The sequence below is a fragment of the Gopherus flavomarginatus genome, chromosome 14, assembly GCF_025201925.1.
Source record: "Gopherus flavomarginatus isolate rGopFla2 chromosome 14, rGopFla2.mat.asm, whole genome shotgun sequence".
In the NCBI taxonomy this organism is placed as follows: domain Eukaryota; kingdom Metazoa; phylum Chordata; order Testudines; family Testudinidae; genus Gopherus; species Gopherus flavomarginatus.
Genome location: NC_066630.1, coordinates 25,401,141 through 25,424,420, shown reverse-complemented (window position 1 = coordinate 25,424,420; position 23,280 = coordinate 25,401,141). Strand labels below are relative to the sequence as shown.

The 23,280-nt window shown below is 42.5% G+C and overlaps 1 protein-coding gene across 1 annotated transcript in view; it reads left to right on the top strand.

Moving 5' to 3' along the window:
• The window catches only part of ITFG1 (integrin alpha FG-GAP repeat containing 1), a 199,787-nt gene that overhangs the window by 85,960 nt on the left and 90,547 nt on the right, over positions 1–23,280 (top strand). The window contains exons 9-10 of the mRNA XM_050923080.1: positions 6,611–6,705; positions 12,438–12,598. Of these exons, the coding sequence (XP_050779037.1) occupies positions 6,611–6,705; positions 12,438–12,598 (256 nt within the window). The remainder of the gene's footprint in view (positions 1–6,610; positions 6,706–12,437; positions 12,599–23,280) is intronic.

Genomic DNA, 23,280 nt, shown 5'->3' with positions numbered 1-23,280 from the left:
CTGATCCCTGTGGAGGTGCTACTTTGATAGAAAGGGAAGGCAGCATCCATGGCAAAAACGGCAGCCATTTCCTTCCATCCTCCCTTTCACACCTCTCAGCAGGGATCCCTTATGTTTTTGTCCACTCCACCAGCATAGGCAGAGAAGAAAATAGGAGTCCTAATTTGTTTTTTCCTCAAACTCATTTGAAATAGTTTTTTAGTTGACTACAGAAAGGGTATGATTTTTGCCCATGTGTTTTGAGTTTTAGTTTCAGATCAGTGGCTGTTCCTGGAAAATTTTCTGTTTTCCCCTTCTTTGTCAATTTGGTGTAAGTTGCTGGCACGGTGCAAATATCTTCAAAAAAAAATTGGTATTACTTATTTTTTCCACAGTGCTAGGTATGTTGGCACAATTGTGAATTATTTTGCTTTCTTGCAAGCAGTAAACTCATGGTGACACAGTGCATGACCCTTGTCTGTTTTTCCTTGTTAAACAGTCTGATCTCATAACATTGAAAATACCATTGACAATATTACTTGCTTAACAATAACAAAACATCCCTTATCCAAAATTCAGTAGCACAGCAGTCAGCATTTTGCTTTTCCTCATGTTTTTATTACTAGCAAAGACAATAATGGTACACTTTGTCACAACAGTCAGCTCCCTGTAGAACATTGGATGGTTTTATGGTATGCAACCAGGCCTTGTTCCATCTGTTTCAACAGTGGTCAGGCTATCTGTTTCAGCATAAACTTTAGCATAAACTTTCAGCATAAACTTTAGCAGAAATTTGTGTCTGACATGGGTCTCTTTGTGCATGCTTCTCTTTTCTTTTTAAGTTCCAGTTAACTCTCTGTTCTTTTAAAATCTCACCATTTCAACTATGGCATGACCTTAGATGTTAGGCCCTGTCCTTACTGCCCGGAGAACTATTGTTTGCAGATCTCAGTTGAGCAATGGTTAAATGCTGTTCTTGTTATCAAGATGCTAGTACAGTTTCCTTGGAAAGGTGTAGTCAGGGACTTGAAAGGAGGAGAATTGATTTGCTTCTAAAAACAAGAAAGCTGTGGAGTTCTGTAATGCCTGGGGATCCTTGACTCAGCTATAAAAGCTCTTTACATCTGCTTGAGATGTTGTGATTCACATCTCGTATACTTCTTTAGGAGAAAGATTTAAGATAATCAACAGCTACTTTAAGTTAACCTTTATTTTGTCTGAATGTAAAAGTACTGTGGGTTGTCTTTCTGACTGCCCATAGGCCAATATTTTTGGTGTTTAGAGCGCTGTCGAACATGATTGTTATCTCCCTATTTTATTACTGTTCTTAGACTTTTAAAAGGCAGGATCAAGGTGAAGGAGGATGAAACTAGTGTACAAAGTGACAGGGATTAGAAAAACAAGAAAGAACCTTATACAGAGTAAAACAAATCTGAACTAATATATATATGAAAATTCATTAAAAATAACCTCTGTTAAATGGAAATAATAACTGGTCTATGCCTATGACTTTCAGAACCAAATGTCTCTTGCATAGTCTTTCTTTCACCCAGGACAAAAACAAGCAGCTTCCCTTCCAGTAGTTAAGAGAATTTTTCTTCTCTCACTTCTCTGTAAAGAACTTACAGAAAGGTATGTTAGAGTCCTTTGTTATTTGTGGTATGAGCGAGACAGCACACAGCAGAGGCTTTTTTAGCATCTATATCCACAAGGACAAAGAGAACAGAAGATGCTCGGGGCCAGACTGTTTTGCAGTATCTAAGATTCCAGCTACAGTTATGTTGCACTCAGATTAAAGCCTAGCTGCTTACACTTCTCTTAGTGTTTTAGCCTATGTTAATTTAGTGCATGGTTTTTGTTTTTTTTAATTTTTCACCATATGCCAAAACCGTTGCCTTCACCTAACATATTTGGAGTAGGTTGTGAGTAGTAATCACTGTCAGGTATTTCAGAAAGGAGTAAATTGAATTCTGACATCAAGGGAGGAAAAAGTAGAATTGAGGTGTAACTGGTCTGAGTAGCCAGTTAAAGTAAAAGTAATGTGATCACAACTCCAAAAGTTCCTATGGAAGACCTGACTATGCTTCTCTTAACCTCTACTCCTACCCATTGTGTCTTTGCTTTATGATATAGGCTTCAATTACATGATCATGTACTGATTTCGACAAGTCTCCAGCTTTATGCGGGTAAAGGTTGGAAAGCATGTAAGATACCTTTACAGAGAGGAAGGGTTTCTGTGGAACCATGCATCAGGTTGGACCAAATTCTCTTTTCATTTACCATTGTGTAAATCCATTGAAATCAAAGGGCTTACAAATCCTACACTATAAATTTAGAGTATCTTCAGTGCACAGCTTGGATAAGGTGCAGTGAATGATGTGGGAATCAACATCTTTATCAATGAAGATAAAAGTAAATATTACATAAATGTTTGATTCACTATGATCAGCCATCCTATGCACTGAAATTAGACAGGATCCTGCAGAAATTCTAGTGACTGTAATTAAGGATAGTATTAAATGCATGCACATAATAATTTCAAATCAGAGACATGTTAGTGGTATATCATTTTAACATTAGTTTTTATACTATAATCAGTAAAATACAGTCAGTGAGAATATGCTCTTTTGAAATGCCAACACATGCCAATGTTAAGTTTGGAATCGGTTAAGAATAAAAGACAGTAGATAGCTTTGTAGTTTTTTGAGTATTTTACACAGCCTGCTGCACAAACTCCTATCTAGATTATAAATAATTGTTTACATAAAATTGTATTATAACGTATACGGGGTAGATCATCATGTTCAGGAGGAATGGGAGCTGTTACCAGATGAAGCTGACAGGGTCCCAGTTTTTTGAGAAAGGGTTTATGTCAATGCTGGATGATTATCATTTGTTACAGCTTTGAGGGCGAAAGAAATTAACAAATCTGCTGCAGCAGTTTCTTTGCTGTTAGAGCTGAAACCACACAGATCCTAGTGTCACCATTATAATTCAGCTGACAGGACTATACCTAGATGAAGATGTGTAATTTACTGAGATGCTAAATGCCAGCAGAGCAGTGAACCTCATAAAGTGACTGGGAAGTCTCTTTGGAAAATCACTTGCTATGTGATTTTGTTTTAGAGTATGATATGTTTAGGCTACAGTAATATTGTATTTTGTTTTTTATAGTAGATTATAACTTTCCTTTAGTAACTGTAATGTTTATAATCTAACTTCAAACATGATTGTTTTCCCCTCAAGTCTAATTTGAGGGTAAATTGAAAAGATTTGAGCCATGTAAGTGGCAAGTGTTTATATTTATAATTAATTAGAAAACATCATCTGCAAGTAATTTTTTTCATTGAACTACTGTCATTAAGTGTTTAAAGCTGTGTTCCCAATAATTATTTTCTAGAGAGTGCACGCTTTGAGTCACAGTGCTTAGAGATCAGATTGATAAGATGATTTAATAAATGTGCCTGCTATTTGCAGAGTTGGGCAGGTTATTATAAAAGTCTCTTTCATTCATGAAGTTTGTTTTTGGGATGCATAAAAGCTAGTGATTATTTCTGAATTTTTCTCATATTATTCCTGGGTTTCATAAGGTCTGCCTAATATATTTTTATAAAAGTTGAGATAAGTATGCATTTACAACTCATGTGTGTGTTCCCACACTTTTCTGTAAAACTTGATCTGTATTGATGATTTGAATCTCAACACTAAGGGTCACAATTGTATCGTGGGTTGGGCGATGATACTGTGAAAGGCTAAGACTGGTCTTTCAGATGCGTGTTAAAATGTCAACCATGTTATAAGAGGACATGGGCCAGAGTGTAGTGCATTTCAAATCCAGAAAATGTTTAGGTTAAGGTTTGGACTCCAAACTGAATTAAGGCTCCAACTCTGATTAATATGAGGTTTCCTCAGTTTTGGATTGAAATCTCATTGGATGAAATTTTCACCATATGCAAACTGGAACCACTTTCAAAATTTAATCTTACACACAACCAAAATGTATCAGCGGATGGTTCCCAGTCCGCCAAAACATAAAAACTAAAAGGGATTAAGAACTGGGGTTCTAGTTTTGGCTAGTGTCTAGCAATAATTAAAAATTCATGTTCTGACAGTTAAAAACAAGCATTTTTTCTGGTTTCCTTTTATTCATTAGTTTATTTTAATTCAAAGAACATGTAGAACACAGTGTTGGTTCAATTTACACAGACATGAATCTATATGAAAGCAAACTGTGGTTTACATTGAGTGGCCTATAGATTATTGTACATATATTTAATCTTGTCCATGTGAGAACACCTTTTATTTGATTGGGGGGGAAGTGGGAGAGTTGGATTTATTTTGTTTTGGGATGGACTTTCTGTATGTGTACATTTTGTGTTTTAGTGAAGTATTAGGTTTTTGGGTTGTTACTTTTTGTGTTTTTTCCCCCCATACATAAGTGTCATTTGGAGAAAATTGATCCAAATTAACATTGTGGAATGTTTTTGTTCTGTTTTGCTTTCTCCTAGAATGGTATACTATGCAGAGCTTCATTTACTTATTTGAAAATATAAATGTAAACCTTTCGTGCATGATTAAAATGTGGCACTGGTAAGGTTTAAATGTAAATAAATCAACCCCAAACTGCCATTCTGTTATCAAATGTTTCCTTAATAAAATAAAGTAATTTTCCTGCTAAAAATCTTAATTGCATAATGGAAAGGCTACAGCATTGTCTACCATTTGTATCGATGCATCTTTAAGATGTAAAGGCAAACTAAAAGACATGTAGTTAAATTATTGGAATTGTTATTTTCATGCCTGTTAAATTAGATCTGCAGTAATACTGATTTATGGTCAGTGAAATAGCTAAATTCTGTTCTAAAGTTTTAGTATTGTGAGATTTATCAGGCTTCAGTTTGTAGATAATTTTTTAGTTATTTCAGAGGTATTTTACTATGTGCTTTAAGTTTTTATTTGGATAGGGCTAGGACATCTGGAAGTCAGTATAGACTCATAGGTCAGAAGGGACCAATATGATCATCTAGTCTGACCTCCTGCACAAGGCAGGCCACAGAACCCTACCCATCCACTTTTATAACAACCCCTAACCCAGGACTGAGTTATTGAAATCCTCAAAATTGGTTTGAAGACCTCAAGCTGCAGAGAATCCACCAGCAAGCGACCCATGCCCCACGCTGCAGGGGAAGGCGAAAAACCTCCAGGGCCCCTGCCAATCCGCCCTGGAGGAAAATTCCTTCCCGATCCCAAATATGGTGATCAGCTAAACCCTGAGCATGTGGGCAAGACTCACCAGCCAGCACCCAAGAAGGAATTCTCTGCAGTAACTCAGTTCCCATCCCATCCAACATCTCCCCGCAGACCATTGAGCAGACTTATCTGGTGATAATCCAAGATCAATTGCCCAAATTAAACTATCCTATCATAACATCCTCTCCATATACTTATCATCTTTTGAAGATCAGCAGAAAGCATTTGTCTACGTGAGTTAGGTTGTGCATTGAGATGTGTTCTGTTTGTTGGATATTCATGCTTTATGGTCTTACAGCTCATTCTGCCAGGTCTAAGGAAGGTTCAGTGGTATCCCTCTATAATGTTTCTATCTTGTAAGGATATGCCTACACTACGAAATTAAGTCAATTTTATAGAAGTCCATTTTGCACAGTCGATTATGTATATCCCCACTAAGCGCATTAAGTCGGCAAGGTCGATTTTAGCACTACCCCCATCGCCAGGGAGGAGTACAGAAGTCAATTTTAAGAGCCCTTCAGGTCAATGGAACGAGGTTGCTTGTGTCGACTCATTCATTATAAAATCGACCTAACGTGGCTAAATTCAACTTAACTCTGTAGTGTAGACCAGGGCTAAGTCTGCAAGATTGCTATCTGGAGGTCTGTACACACGTTTACATGCTCAGCTATTCACTCAATTTAGCCTAGGTCTCAGGGTAACTTTCATAAGGTTAAATATGTAAAATGGGGATGATTTTACTTTTGAGTGCTAGGAAATGTATGGAACAAATGTGCGAAAAGTGACATTCTTGAAGATTTGTGAACTATGTGAATTCAGACTTACCTTGTGCAAGAAGCCAAGAGCAGCTATCTGTTGTAACGATGTAACTTGAGCACTGTTTTATTTCTTTACCCGACATGTAGGTGTCTATATACACAAACTTTTGCATGTCTGTCTATCCAGTGCATCATTCACAGCAGAAATCACTTCAAAAATGAAATGCATTCTTTGTAAAGATGGACTGCTGTAAAAACTAGCCATTCTCAAAGGCAAACTATGAGGACAATGTCAATAACTCTCTTTTTTCATTCTGTTGAAATGTGTTTTTACATTTAAGATTTGAAACTGGAACTTTTCTGCATAATGGATCAAAATTAAATTTCTTTAACAAAGAGAAATGCAGTTGCAGGTTCAAACAAAAGTCAAACAAAAGACATGTTGACAAGATTAAGTATTTCAAAAATTCTAATTTTTCTTGACACTTGTCTAATTTTTATGTTTTATCAAGATTTATACAGGCTATTATATACGCACAGTTCATTTTATTTTCTGCTAGAAGAACATTTGATTTTGCAAATGTTAATGAGCTGATAAGTTGTTTTTTTCTCTTTTTTGGCAGATGGGGATGGGCAAACTGAGCATTTACTGCCAGCCTGTGCTGATGTAACTTGTCAAAAAAGTGTCATCTACTTATCTAAACCAGGACTGAATCAGGTATGCTGAGCTTCCATTTGCAGAGACAAAATTGAATACCATATTTAATGTAGGGAATAAGAAACACAACTCAGAAGAAATCCAAAACAAATTTCCTGCATTATTAGCTTGTAATGAAGGGAAGAAATTTTTTTCTGTAATAATTGGTTAGAAGTTGTGTTCTTGATAGAATACAATCTATAGATCTTTAAAGGGGGAAGGAAAGGAAAACTGTTTACCATGGACATCTTTTTTTCTTAGTGAAAAGAAAAAATACTTGAAAAAAATACAATTGATACCTTTGATAAAATGGCCTTCTGCATGTACTTCTCCATGGGTAGATGGAGCAATTAACAAAGCTTTTGTCTTATAATGGCCCACTTAATTTATGCTAATTCTCCTGGATGGGCTGTGGGGGGGAGACAATTCCTGTGCCTGGATTCACTACATCAGAAAAAACATTTTCAAAGTTATAAAGCAAAAGACATGTATTTCTGTATAGCATGGAATACAGACATTACAAGTGAGATTAATGCGTGCAGCAACTTACAAAATTTCAGTCTAAACGCTAAATACATTCTTATAAGACTAATGCCTATTTTGTACAAAACTAACATACAGGGGAGCTGGTTTGGTTTCCAGCTATAAGTCTGTCAGTTCTTAGCTAATGTCTACAGCCTTGGCCAGAGGTGACACTTGGTTACCAGTGTCATACCACCCAGTCAAAATGGTGCCTGAACTGAGCAATGTAGTAGCATTGGTGCTTTTTAAAGACCAGTTTTTGGTTGAAAAATTGGAAAATTCAGGCTGAATTAATCAAAAGAGTATTTAATCTCTTATGCCCATTAAATAAATGAGTTGTTTTAATGTAAAATATTCATTAGCATAGACTATACGGAAAAGAATGAAATATTTGAGGTATCCTGTTTAAATAATCAGTTTTTAAAGGATATGTCAGTTTTTACATTCATCACAAAGTAGCAAAATATTTGGGGCTAAATTTTTATGTTTTGCACCATTTACACATCTGAACAATGGCTTTTAATCATAGATGTGCATTTTTACACTGCACCCCCTGCAATTCTGCAATAACATTTTTGAGATGTGGTGACCAATTCTGTACCTAAGTCCCATTATCAAAAGAGATTTGGGCTCTTAGGAGCCAAAGCCTTATTGAAAATCAAGGAGATTTAGGATCCTGTGTCACTTTTGGAAATGGGATTTAGGTGCCAAAGTAGAGCTGTTGGAAAATGCACGTTTGTTGAACCTGAAATTTCTTACAAAAGCCAGTCAGGTTCAACAAACTTTCCTGGTTCCCTGGCAGCTCAACAGGGGAGTCTGGCCATGTGAACTGCCCTGGAGACATGGACCCAGGCATCCAGGGTCTGCAGTTCTGGGCTAGCCCCACCCCCCACCCCATGCTAGGGCTTCTGTTCAGGCCGGATCCTGATAATTCCAGAAACCCTAGGAAACCTGGCTCTCGGAACCTAGATGGCTGTCTCTATGGTGCCTGGAAGTAGGGTGTCTAGAAACCTGGGGGACACTCAAGAGCTTTCAGGATTATTACCATGGAGCTGAAAGCCTGGAGGTCCGGAGGTTCCAGGGCCAGAGACCCCAAAGCTTCAAGTCTCCTGGGCCAGCTGGCTCCCTGTGTTGTTTGCCTAGGTAACTAATAGCAGTGGTGAAACTGACAAGAATGTCAGTTTTGGTCAGCCGCTCCTAGCCCAGGCAGGGCCAGCTCCAGGCACCAGCACAGCAAGCAGGTGCTTGGGGCCAACTGAAAGGAGCGGCATGTCCAGCTCTTCGGCGGCAATTTGGCAGTGGGTCCCTCAGCCTCTCTCGGAGGGAAGGACCTGCTGCCGAATTGCCGCCGAAGAATGAAGCGGTGGGGTAGAACTGCCATCAAAGTGCCGCCAATCGCGGCTCTTTCTCCGCCCCCCCCTCCCCCCACCGCTTGAGGCAGCAAAAATGCTGGAGCCAGCCCTGAGCCCAGGAAACATATTTTGGTCCAGAAACAATGTGTTTCCAAAATGAATTTTTCAAGGGATTCCAGGTCATGAAAATTTTGAAATATTTTGTTGAGTTCCAGAACAGAACAACCAAACAAAAAACTCAGATTTCTCACAAAACTGAAATCCTGTGTTTCAGTAGCGCTTCTCTTAAGTTACAAAGTCACAGAGACACCTTTTGAAATTGTACCCTAGGTATTATTTTTTAATTATGTAAGGTGCTCATGAAAACAGGGATGACAAAAAAAATGTGGTTGGAATTTTTATTATTTTCAAATCTTTCTGTTTTGGCATCTAGCATAGATATTTTGCCATTAATAGTTGCTCATGAACAGGAAAACACAGAGCATTCCTTATAAGTAAATCCATTTTCCTTCTTAGAATAAACCACTGTCCTGTTAAGTATCAGGCGGTAGCTGTGTTAGTCTGTATCCACAAAAACAACAAGGAGTCCGTTGACACCTCAAAGACTAACAGATTTATTTGGGCATGAGCTTTTGTGGGTAAAAAAAACACTTCTTCAGATGCACAGAGTTTGAGAAATGGGTTTTTTACCCACAAACGCTTAAGCCCAAATAAATCTGCTAGTCTGTAAGGTGCCACCAGACTCCTCACTGTCCTGTTTACTCCTTTAAAATATATAATAGACACACTTAGAGTTTGAGAGTTAAATTTTATGAATTGCCTAGAATAAATTAAACTAAAGCATGTAAAATGTAAATACCTCGTATAAAATACAGGACTGAAAATGTTTGAATGTAAAATTGTTTTAGGACAGTATGGTGCCAGTGATGCCATATGGTGGAAATTAACAAAGGAATTGAAGAAATAAGTCTCTTTTATTATCTCATAATATTTTGCATTTTATTTTGTTTTTAAGGGATATGCATTCCTTTTTTGAGGCCTTCTATTATTTTCCTACATTGTAAACAGAAATCATAGAATCGGAAGATTTTCAGTAGCATTGTAATGTCCTCATTACATCAGTCAATCTGCACGTCAGTCTTACAGTAATAAAATAATCAACCAAAAACCCTTAGACCATTTTCTGCTAAAATGGTAAATAACAATAATAATCTGCTGTGTCTTTCGCCAATCTGAACCTTAGAGTCCAAAAGTTGGGGTACCAGCATGAATTCCTCTAAGCTTAATTACCTGCTTAGATCTGATAAGCTGCCACCAACCAGGAACTCCAGTGCCTGATACACTCTGGTCCCCCCAGAACCTTCCCTGGGGACCCCCAAGACCCAGACCCCCTGGATCTTAACACAAGGAAAGTAAACCCCTTCCCTCACCGTTGCATCTCCCAGACCTCCCCTCCCTGGGTTACCCTGGAAGATTACTGTGATTCAAACTCCTTGAATCTTAAAACAGGGAGCAATGTCCCTTCCCCCACTCCTTTCTCACTCACCCAGAGGCAATACAGATTCAAGCTCCGTGAATCTAAAACAAAGGGATTCCCCCTTCCCCCTCCCTTCCCCTTCCCTGTTAAGTACAGACTCAATTCCCTTGAGCCTCAACAAGGGGAAAAAATCAAACAAGTCTTAAAAACAAAACTTTTAATTAAAAAAAGAAAGAAAAAGGTAAAAGTTATCTCTGTAATTTAGATGGTAAAAGTTACAGGGTCTGTCAGCTTATAGAATCTGGGGAAAAACCTCCTCCAGCAGAAATACAATTTAAAATACTTTCAGCCAAATACACATTAAAACTCTACCAGCCAGATATACATTTGCAAATAAAGAAAACCAATTCAAAAGACTATAACCGCCTGTTCCTTAATACTCACTATTCTGAATATATAGGAGACTGTAGCAGAGAGATTGGCAAGAAACCTGGTTGCACGTCTAGTCCCTTCCAGGACCCAGAGAGAACAAAGCCAAACCCCAAAAACACAAACAGGCTTCCCTCTACCGAGATTTGAAAGTATCTTGTTTCCTGATTGGTCCTCTGATCAGGTGTCCGGTTCACTGTTTGTTAACCCTTTACAGGTAAAAGAGACATTAACCCTTAAGTATCTGTTTATGACAGAGGCCTTCTAATATTTTCCTACATTGTAAACAGAAATCATAGAATCGGAAGATTTTCAGTAGCATTGTAATGTCCTCATTACATCAGTCAATCTGCACATCAGTCTTACAGTAATAAAATAATCAACCAAAAACCCTTAGACCATTTTCTGCTAAAATGGTAAATGATGATAATAATAATCTGCTGTGTCATCACTGGCAGAAGAAAACAATAGGCTAATTTTATTGACTTGTATAAAAGTACTTTATGTTTTTGTGCTCTGTAATTTAGAATATATGCACCCACTGGAAACAGAGCCTGCAGTTTATAAGGCTACTGTTTATGAAGTAATATTCCTGTGGGGGTGAAAACAGAATAATAATTCATATTTCCTCCTAGCAGTTTCTTTTCAGTGAGGTGCTGTAATGAGTATAAATGGCTTAGTTTCTCTAAAATCGCATCAAGTATGAGAAAATGTATATGATAGGTCTTCTACAGCTATAGAAACTTGGTTTTTTGCCATAAAGGTTATATGAGTGAATGATGACATGTGACATAAAAATTGTATTATTCTTTATTGTTCTGACTTGAACAGTGGTTTTTTAAGATACTCTTTTGCACCATAGTACCTGGATATTTTATGTCTGACAAATTAATGTTAGGGAATCTGTTATTCCTTTGATGTACACATGTAATTCCCTTAAGAGAATTACACTTTCTATTAATGCCATCTATTTCTCATTTTCAGATACATTGTCCTAGACTTTTCAAAAGTCTAGCTATTTACAATAACTAAAAAAATAATTATCAGAACAAATTAGTATATGGATGCCAACAATTTTTAAAAAACACAACAGGAATCTACTTATTGATTTCCATTTTGGTGTGGTTTTTTTTTCCACCCTTTTATTTAGGCAATCATAAATAGTTTTGTATATCTTCATGATACCACCAGTTTGGTAAATAGCATGTGCAAACATTTTCTATTCAGACAATAACAAAACAACAAAACAGTATTTCAGACCATAGGTCTAATCCTTGGGTCTTCTTGAGTTGTGCTGGTGGCAAGACAAAAACATCTGTCCCTTTTATGCTTCCTCCCAGTCTTAGAACTCCGTTGGCTCCAGTGCAAATTTGAATAACTTTAGGATTGCTGAAATTTGTGTCTGTCTGATTTCAGCTCAAGGAATCATTCCAGCATCAAGGGATAACTGGCATGCAACAGAACTCCTATTACACTTCCTTCTCTCAGCCACACTTTGAACACAATCTCTCCAGCAGTGTTCACCAACCTGTCGATCCTGGAGCCTCTACCAGTTGATTGCAATCTCTGGGCTGCTAAAAGTCCAGTGGTGCAGCAGGACTCAGGCAGACTGCCTACCTGCCCCGGCCCCACACTGCTTCCCTTACTGCCCCAACACCATCCCCGTAGCTCCCATTGGACAGGAACCGGCCAATGGGAGCTGCAGGGGCGACGCTTGTGGATGTCGGCAGGGCACAGAGCCCCGTTGCCCCTCTTTCCCCCAGGAGCCGCAGAGACATGCCAGCAACCAGCCGCTTCCAGGATCAGCATGGGGTCAGGGCAGGCAGGCAAAGTCTGCACTTCGCAGCCCCTCCTACACCCCTGCCCCAGGCAGAACAGTCGTAGATGTGAAATGATGATCTGTTTAGTTGCGTCAGATACTTTTAGCAAATAAAACGTATACCTCTAACTCCAGTTATTTGTTACTTTTTCAGTGGATACCAGTGTTACAGGACTTCAGAAATAAGGACACGCTCTGGGGTTTTGTGCCATATAAAAACAATCAATCCTCAATTCCCATTACTCTTCACATTGGAGATTACAATATGGATGGCTACCCAGATGCTCTTGCCATACTAAGGAATACTTCTGGAAGGTATAGTATATATGACGTAAACAAGTAAAAACACTGTTGAAACATATATCGAAATATCAGTTCATGCAATTTTAAGAATTACACCATTTATTAGAATAATGTGTATGAAATTGGTTTAGTGTTAGATTATCTCTTCTTTATAAAATGAATAGTTAATTTTATATTTACTAAGCATTTGCCTTTTTAAAAGGTTTAAATTTTGCATGAAAATTGTAAAATCCATAACAGCATATGGCCAGATTGTGGCTCAACATGCAGAAGTGCACAGGGAAGTTAAGAGGGGAAAAAGGGACTTCTTGCTTCAGTGTTCTAGATCACCAGGAGATCTTTTACCTTTGGAGAAGCAATTGATTTAGAGGCATCTGTTATATTGACAATAGTCGTGTATGTTCCAAGCTTAATTAACGTTAATAGTGGGGTTCTCAAATGCAATACAATTATTTTTTATTTAACAGGAAAAATAATTCGGTGTAGGGGTAGACCTGGGGACTGGGAAACTCTGGGAGGGTGAAATTATTTAATTGTGAATATCTGCAAGTTTTTCTTGAACTTGTACCGCTTCAGTCTGATGAATTGCTCACATTGGAATCTCCTTCACCTGCCTGATCCTCAGTTCTCAGTGAGCACCTGAACAGTGATTTAAATAGGAGTTCACTCTCCATTATGACTTGTGGAAAGCTCAGCTCATTTTCCAGTCTCCAAAGTTCAGCAGTCTGGTTTCTTTCTTCCATTTGTTTCTGTCAGTGCTGAGGTTTGATGTCTTTGTCCTTGTTCTGAATATTGAATCCATCTCACAACCCAGTAATTTCCCTTTCTTTCATCTTTCTTTTTCTTTCCAAGACACTTACAGTTAGTGAAGATTCACCTTATCTAAATCTATCTTATTTTCCCCATCTTCCCTTTATTTTCATCTTTTCTTTTACTCCTTTCTCTGTTCCTCAACCACTTTGTCATTTTTCTCTTTGTTTTCTTTCTCCTTTCAATCTCTGCCCCATTTGTTCTTTATCCCAAATATGGTTTCTTTCCTCTTTCCTTTCCCCCCAACTCCGTTTATTCTTTCCCCAAGGAGTGCTGCAGGCACCATGATGAAGAAGTTAATTTTTCTGATGTCAGCACATAGCTCTTAGCCCCCATACTGGGGGAATAGAGGAGAGTGTCCCACACAAATTTCCTTTCCCTTTACCCAGCCCTACCTGTGTTGGCTGTAGGGAGTCTAGTGCTGTAACAAAATATCTTTCCACATTCTTAAGACTCCATTACTTGTATCAGCAAGTTGCTCATATTTATTTCTTCATTTGGATATTTCCTCCATATTCTGGTCAAGGGGAAACTATAGCACTATTCAATACTGTTAAATTTCAGTGCAGATCTATGAAAGCCTCTCTGAAGGCCTTTGAGCCAACTTCACTGATTGCTTCCTCAAACAACCAGCAGTTCCCTTTCATATGCTTGGAATTTTGGGAGATGAACTGACCTTTGGCTGGAAAATATTCCTTCTGGTTCTCCTTAGATTTGTATTTTGAGTCTTCTCTTTTTCTTTTTTGACATTGATAATAGCAAATTGACAAAGCCCTTCTCCATTCAGGTAGTCGGTGTACGCCTCGCCCGTAGCAGCTACTTCACACTCAAGCAGTTGTTGACCCATTTAATTTTAATGCAAAAAACTGTAAATACATTTTATTGTGGCTGTCACACGTTTCTCTGCTCAGTATCTCCAGTTCTTTGTCACAGTAATGCTGTCCCAATATGACCCACACAGCTATAGCAGCATGCAGAGTAATAGTATTTAGACTAGCCCATTTCTCTGGATTTTAATAGTCTGCACCAGCTGAAGAAACCAGAGCTGGCACACAGTACTCCAGAAGACATTATGCCCAGTCACTTACGTTCTAATGTAAATGTTGTACTTCATACATATGTACTTCTTGCATTTATGTGCTTTAGGATTTAATAATAAGTTGTAATTCATAAAACACATAATTTTACCTAATTACTGTGTGTTATCACACAACAAAAAGGCTAGAGAGAAACAGGAAGCAAGAATCAATTCCACATATTCAGTAGCTCTTTACAGCGTAAAGTAGGTATACAGCCAGAAAGAGACCCCCAAATGCTCCATTTACACAGACAACTGTGTTAGCTTCCGTTATCCTCCTACAGTCCATCTCTTCAAGACCTTCAAACAGGTGATACAAAAATCCTTCCTTCCCAAACTGCTTTCCCAATACATCTATTGTCATCACTTTCTAAAATGTGTCTGTAATATCACACACACTCTGTTGCTTAGTCCTCTGTGCTATCATAGTACCAGAAAAGAAAAAAGCATCTCAAGAGTCCCTGTAATACTTTCAAAAATCCCTACAATCCACATTTTAAAAGCTCCATAAACTCAGATTACTGAGATAGTCATGAAATCTAATCCACAGTAAAAGGAATTTTTAAAATGCATGTCATTAAAGGTGTATTTTGTAAAGCTATATTTAGTATCCTGTCAGTCTGCTGTAAGTACCACTAGGATACTAGTATTTGCAAGTTGTGCAAATTTTAAAAATCTTCTCATTTTATTGATAAGTGTATGGAGGGGATGGTATGATGAGACTTCCTACAATATGATCTGCAACTGCTAGCAGCAGATATCTCAAGTGCCTGGTGGTGGGACACCAGATGGGGAGCACTCAGAGATACTACAGAGAATTGTTTCCCAGGTCTCTGGCTAGTGGGTCTTGCTCACTTGCTCAGGGTCTAACTGATTGGTATATTTGGGGTTGGGAAGGAATTTCCCCCCCCAGGTCAGATTGAGGGAGACCCTATGGGGGTTTTGCCTTCTTCTGCAGCATGGGGCATGTGTCACTTGCAGGTTTAAACTAGAGTAAATGGTGGATTCTCTGTAGTCTTTAAATTATGAAGTCTTTAAATTATGATTTTGAGGATGTCAGTAACTCAGCTAGAGGTGAGGGGTCTATTACAGGAGTGGGTGGGTGAGGATTTGTGATCTGCAAAGTGCGGGAAGTCAGACTAGATGATCATGATGGTCCCTTCTGACCGTAAAGTCTATGAATATATTAACCTTTGGCCCTGAGACCTAGACCGTATTGGGCACTCAGCCCTGTAAGGGCTTGAAGAGTTGGTACACCTGCCCAGCAGTCATACTATAGACCAATGCCCACATGTAGTACCTCTGACCTCAGGGCAAGACCCACTCAGTAACCCTGTGTACAGTTTGCTGAACCTGCATTCCTCATACTAGAAAGGAGAGAAACTTCAGGCTCACCTGGCTTCTCAGTGCCAATAGCCTGATACTCCATGCTTGTCAGGAGTACTAAGACCAGCCTCTATGCCAAGAGCTTCTAACACAGGACTCAAGACACACAGCTCCGTGCTGTGTTTTAGCATGGGCCTTACACCAGCATCTGCTTAGCCCACTACTGGGAGCAAATCCCTCATTTAACAGAGCCTAACACAGTTATATTAAAAGCAGTCCTAAAGATCAAACCAGCACTGTCTATTAAAGCCGCCTCTGTAGCCTTTGTGATAACCTCAGGAAGCACCGCCTTGGTGCCTACTCCTCATTTGGCACTGTTGTCATTGCTGTACCAATACCTCTCTGGTTGTATCAATTTTAGGGGCAGATACCCTTCATATCTCCCAACAAGATAGACCCAAGCTGAAGAAGAGGAGAAAGTGCTGCCTCTCTCATCCTTCACTAAGTTCCTTGTGGTTTCTGCACTCCTCAGATGCCAAGGAATCTTTGTCTAGCCCTATCTTGTTGAGTGGCTCTTAAGCACCATCTCTCAGCAGGATCTCACCTCGGTGATCCAGTGCATGTGGAACCTCTTCTAGTATTTGGGACTGGTAATCAATTGGCAGAAACCCTCCCTTCATCCCACACAAAGAATCACCTTCACTGGAGCAGCCCTAGATTCAGGCCAGAGCTTTTTCATCCAAAAGAGAATTTTTGTTTTTTTTCCTCCCCCCAGAATAAGAAATTTTCCAATAACTTTCAGGAAACAATTGGTATAAACAACACAGTTTTTCTTAAGACTAGTAAACCTGGTGGCCTCATCAACCTATGTCACACCCTTTGCTCATCTGAACATGAGACCTTTGAAGCATGAGGTTACAGGTCACTCCCTACACACTGGATAGTCATACCCCTTTGCCAAAATTTCTAAGTACACAGCCTATAGAACACCTAGGAATCCAATCTCCATGTCAACATGCTTGGTCTAAAGGCAGTGTGGGGACTCACTGTCTTTCATCTATCTCTGCAGCATCGTTTAGTACAGGTGCTTACAGATGATACTATGACCATGAAATATATCATCAAGCAGGGAGAAGCTCTTATCTCGGGAGGCAAGAGAACTTTGCATGCGATGCATCCAAAATCAGATCCACCCATTAACTTTTCATCTTGCAAGGGAGGAAAACATGAAAGTAGAATTGCTCAGCTGTGGTCTCAGGAGCAACATAAATGGTCCCTGAAACCAGCGGTAGCCAGTGCACTATTTTACAGTTGGGGCCAACCTCTTAATATCAGAACAAAACACCAAATACCAAGTGTGCTGCACAAGAAGACCCAATGATCTTTCTTAGGTGCATTTCTGCTGGACCAGAGCTAATATCTTGTATATACCTTCCCATTCCCTCATACTCAGGGTCATAAGGAAGATGACGTTGGATGGAGCAAACACTTTACTAATAGCCCCAATATAGCGGTATCAGCACAGTATCCAGATCTCTAGTAGCTGATGAGTGAATCAGTGTGTTTGCTGCCTTTGTCTCCAGGCTTCATCTCAGTGGAAAGGAAGGATTCTGCGTCCCAACCCAAAGGCTCTCCACATTGCAGCATAAAGGATGATTTGCTCACTTATATAGACAATTTCTGCTCTGGAACGTTTAAGCCTTCCTCTTACAAATCAGGAAGAGGTCCTCCCTAATATATGTAAACAAAAATATTAACTATTTGTTATCTAAGCAAGTGGTAAAGGACCCACTCTGTCTTGAGTTGTGGTCTCTACAATCCTAGAGTACCTTGTACACCGTAAGTCTCAGGACTTAGCCTTTATAAAGGTTTGAATGTCAAAAATATTTGCTCATCACAATTATGTTAAGGGCAAACCTATCTTCTCTCGCGTTGATGATACATTAGGGCCAGAGAGCAGCAGGAGAGTGGTAGAAAGGAGGTATATAAACCCTAGGATTATCAAGGCCTTATTCTCTGTGGACTAGGGCAAGTTTACTACAGGGTAATTGGAACACCTGGAGCCAGTTAAGGCCCTAAGACCTAATAAAAAACTTTTTGCCTGGAAAAGACTCAAGCTCTTTAGAAAAAGTAATCAATCGTTTTTTAGTATATGAGGAGAGGTGCGAGAGAACACATTACCAGAAACTTTCATACTCTGCTAAAAGAATGTTTAGAACATTGCTACATCTTAGCTAAGAAACCAGTATCTCATGGCTTGAAGACCCACTCCACAAGAGCCATCACAGCATCAGTGGCATGCCTTATGCCGGTTCCCATATCAGAGAGAGATAAAGCAGCAACTTGGAGCTCAGTGAACACTTTTACCAGATATTACTCCTTGGATTTAGCATTGTGCTACAACACCTTGTTTGGGAGAGTGGTGTTGTGTACCTGGGGGAGCATTAACCTGTTTTTACACATATTAACTAATAAAATTAGTTTTCTGTAGTACACATTGTATGAGGGAGTGATGCACATTTTTTTTAGTAAAATGCCAGTTTCCCTTGAATAGTTGAGAGAGAAAGTCTTTCAGAGATCAAAAATAATCTTTACCACCATTCATTGTTCTATGAAAATCTTTACACCTGCCTAAATGTAAATGAGTAACTTTTAATCCATGTTTCTTCTTCGAGTGCTTGCTCATATCCATTCCAGTTAGGTGTGCGCGCGCTGCGTGCGCGTTCGTCGGAGATTTTTACCCTAGCAACACTCGGTGGGCCGGCAGGGTGCCCCCTGAAGTGGCACCACTATGGTGCCGGATATATACTCCTGCCAGCCCCTCCGCTCCTCAGTTCCTTCTTACCGCCTGTGTCGGTCGTTGGAACAGTGGAGTGCAGCTTAGCTGACCTCCACCTCCCTAGTGATTCGCTCGTTTCTATTGTATTGTGTATATATTTCGATTTCATACAAGTATAGTTAGTGTTTAGTTATTAGTTCTGTAGTAGTTATTGTATATAGTTAAGAGGGATCGGGGGTTAGCCCCTTCCCCTCACCTGGTACCGGGGCCCATGCCCGGTTCACCGGGCTTCAAACCGTACTCGGCCTGTCATAGGCCGATGCCCACAGGAGACCCTCACGACTCCTGTCTCAAGTGTTTGGGTGAATCCCATCTCACGGACAAGTGCCGCATCTGTAAGGCTTTCAAGCCCCGGACTAAAAAAGAGTGGGACATTCGCCTGAAGCAACTCTTGATGGAGGCAGTGCTGACTCCTCCGTCTTCGGCACCGCCTGCGGCACTGGGAACAAGTGCCTCTTCTGCACCAGAGCGCATGCCAACAATGAGAGCTCCTCGACATCAGCCATCACCGGCCCAAGCTCCTGCCCGGCACCGCGCTCTCTCACCAAGGAGCAAGAAGCACAAGCCTCCTGCGGCTACTGTATCTACGCCGCAGTCTGAGCGCTTAGCTAAGTCGGACCGCCCAGCATTGACAACTGCCGTGGCACCGACATCCTCCGCACCGTTGATTCCGGCCTCGCAAGAGCCGTCGAGTCCGGTGCCTACCAGCTCCCCGGCACGCGCCGTGGCTGAGCTTATCGTGCCCTCCACTCCAGAGACGTTCTCCACGGCACAGGACTTGATGGCCTTGACAGACCCTAAGCTGTCTCAATCCCCGCCACAGTCAATAGGCAAGCCGGCCCTCATGAGACCATCTTCGCCCAGTACCACTGAACGTCGCCGGTCCTGATCCAGGTCCCACAGGCACTCTCGGTCCCGTCATCGATGCCGGTCCCGGCGCCGCTCGCAGTCCCGGTACCGCTCCCCATCGAGGTACTGGTCGTACTCGCGGCACCATTCGAGGTCCTGGTCACCGACCAGATACTCTTGGCACCACTCTAGGTCCAGACACCACTCGCGGCACTGTACTCTCGCAGCCGATCTCGGCACGGCAATTCAAGGCACCGGTCGACCTCCCAGCACTGCGCCGGTCACAGGTCCCAGTCTCATTCCTGGCACCGATACAACTCCCGGTACCATTCTCCAGCACCGCGGGGGGACAGATGGAGTGGACACAGGGACCTGCATCAAACGGTCTCCGCCCCTCTGTGGCCTTCTCGTCATCCGTCTACCTCCTCCAATGCAGACAGTGCATCCTATGGGGATTCGGATACTCACAACACGTTCACCCAAGGAACCCTTGGCCCGGACCAGGGACCTCATCAGTGGTCCTTTTGGACACCTTGGGCTTATCACCAAGCCCAGGGTGAACCCCCTATACCATCGCGCTCCGGCCCTTCCGAACACCGAGCGCCAGAGGCCACCGTTAGCAGACCTCCCCTGGCTGGTACGGAGGAATCTCCTGCCCACGTACCAGACCCACAAGATCTACCGGCTCCAGACATTCCTCAGGATCAGGAGTCAGTCCAGGACCCGCTTGTCCCCGGGGTTTCATCCTCCTCCTCCCCGGATGAAGCGGTGGTGGGGACGTCAACATCGGGATCACCTCCAATCGACCTCAGGTCACATCAGGACCTTCTGTGGCGTGTCGCCCTTAAAATCAGCTTACCCGTAGAGGAAGTTCCTGAGGTGGAGGACCCGGTAATCAGTATACTGTCGGTGGAGGCGCCAGCTAGGGTGGCCCTCCCCTTCATTCGTTCGATCCAGGCTAGAGCGGATACCATCTGGCAATCCCCGGCATCCATACTGCCCACAGCCAGAGGGGTCGAACTGAAATACATGGTGCCTTCCAAAGGGTATGAGTACCTTTTATGTACACGCCCCTCCCTGTTCATTGGTTGTACGGTCCGTCAATGAACGGGAACGCCATGGCCAGCAAGCCCCTGCACCTAAATCAAGGGAGGCCAGGCGAATGGATCTATTAGGAAGAAAAATCTATTCCGCGGCAGGCCTCCAACTCAGGGTGGCAAACCAACAAGCCCTCCTGAGTAGGTACAGCTATAACACCCGGGAGGCGGTAGGGAAGTTTACGGAGTTGGTCCCACAGGACTCCCACCAGGAATTCACAGCACTCCTGGAGGAAGGGAAGAAAGTTGCGCGGACCTCCCTCCAGACCTCGCTGGATGCCGCCGATTCGGCAGCTAGAACGGTCGCCTCTGGAATCGCCATGCGACATATATCATGGCTGCAAGTTCAGGCCTGCCACCTAAACTTCAGCAGACTATACAAGACTTACATGTTGATGGCCAGGGCCTGTTCTCGCAGAAGACGGACCCTAGGCTACAGAGTCTAAAAGACAATCGCGTAATTATGCATTCGCTGGGAATGCATACGCCACAAACTCAAAGACGGTCTTTCCAGCCGCAACCTCAGCGCCCCTGCCTCGGCCAAGGCAAGACTTCACCAGAAGGCGAGGTCGTACCAATCGCAGATGTCAGTCTGAGCCTCAAGGGGGTAGCAGTTCCGGTCCCACCAAGCCACCAGCGGGACCGAAACCAAACTTTTGAGGGTGCGCCCGAGAGCAGTGTACCAATGGCCTCCCAGGATCCTTTTCAGTTCTACAACCGCCTTGCCCCATTTCTCCCTGCGTGGTCCCAACTAACCTCGGACCGTTGGGTCCTACGCACGGCGGAGTTTGGATACCGTCTTCAGTTTATTTCAAACTCTCCCCCCCCCCCAACTCCCCTCCTCGTCCCTCTTCAGGGACCCCTCTCACGAGCAACTCCTTTTGCAGGAGGTTTGGAGGCTCCTTGCAATGGGAGCTATAGGGGAGGTTCCGGAGGAGTTAAGAGGCAAGGAGTTCTATTCCAGATATTTCCTAATTCCCAGGGCAAAAGGGGGCCTCCGGCCTATCCTGGACCTGCGAGGACTAAACAAATTAATGAAAAAGTTCAAGTTCCGCATGGTATCCCTGGGAACCATCATCCCGTCCCAGGATCCCGGAGATTGGTACGCCGCTCTCGACATGAAGGACGCATATTTCCACATCGCTATTTACCCCCTGCACAGATGGTATCTACGCTTTCTGGTGGATCGTCAACATTTCCAGTTTACGGTCCTTCCCTTTGGCCTCTCCTCGGCCCCTCGGGTATTCATGAAGTGTATAGCAGTAGTCGCCGCCTCCCTCCACTGTCGTCGAATACATGTCTTTCCGTACCTCGACGACTGGCTTATTCGAGGGACCTCTGAGGCACAGGTCACCGCTCACGTGAGCGTCATCAAGGACCTATTCACCCGTCTAGGCCTGATAATCAATTTGGAAAAATCCACTTTGGTGCCTACGCAGAGAGTAGAATTCATAGCGGCCACGCTGGACTCCAATCTTGCAACGGCCAGCTTGCCTCCACTTCGGTTTCAGGCTATAGTCTCCCTTGTACAAAGACTACAAAGCTTCCCGACAACCTCTGCCCGCACTTGCCTTGGCCTCCTCGGTCACATGGCTGTGTGCACTTTTGTCACAAAGCACGCCAGACTGCACATGTGTCCTCTTCAGACTAGGCTCGCCTCAATGTATCGTCCACGCAGGAACGCCATAGACGTGATACTCATAGTTCCATCGAGCATTCTGGGCTCCCTCGACTGGTGGCTGACGGCATCCCTGGTGTGTACGGGTCGACCGTTCCATCCACCGCAGCCCTCCGCGTCCCTAACAACGGACACCTCATCTCTCGGCTGGGGTGCTCACCTAGGGCACCTTCGCACTCAAGGCCTTTGGTCCTCTCGGGAATTGGCGCTTCACATCAATGTCCGCGAACTGAGAGCAGTCCAACTGGTGTGCCAAACCTTCCAGCGTCATCTACAGGGCCGTTGTGTTGCAGTGTTCACAGACAACACAACGGCCATATATTACATAAACAAGCAGGGAGGGACGCGATCTTCCCCCCTTTGTCAAGAGGCGATGCAACTGTGGGACTTCTGCATAGCCCACTCAATAGACCTGGTAGCCTCCTTTCTCCCGGGAGACCAGAACTCTCTCGCGGATCACCTGAGCAGGTCCTTCCTGTCCCACGAGTGGTCCATCCATCTAGACATTGTCCATTCTGTATTCTGGAAGTGGGGCTTTCCCCAGATAGATCTCTTTGCCTCCCGAGAGAACAGGAAATGCCAGGTGTTCTGCTCCCTGCAGGGTCACTCCCCAGGCTCCCTCTCGGATGCGTTCCTAATTCCTTGGAAAGGTCACCTATTTTATCCCTTCCCACCTTTTCCCCTCGTCCACAGAGTTCTACTCAAACTCCGCAGGGACAGAGCCCAGCTAATACCAATCGCTCCGCATGGCCCAGACAGCACTGGTACACCCTGCTGCTCGACCTTCTCTGGCAGACCCGATACCTCTGCCACTCTGCCTGGACCTCATAACGCAGGACTTCGGCAGGCTTCACCACCCGGACATGCAGTCCCTCCATCTAACGGCATGGCTGCTGTCTGATTGAACCAATCTGAATTGCGTTGTTCCACCTCTGTGCAACAGGTGCTACTGGAAAGCAGAAAGCCTTCCACACGGGCAACATATCTCACCAAGTGGAAGCGCTTCTCCCACTGGTG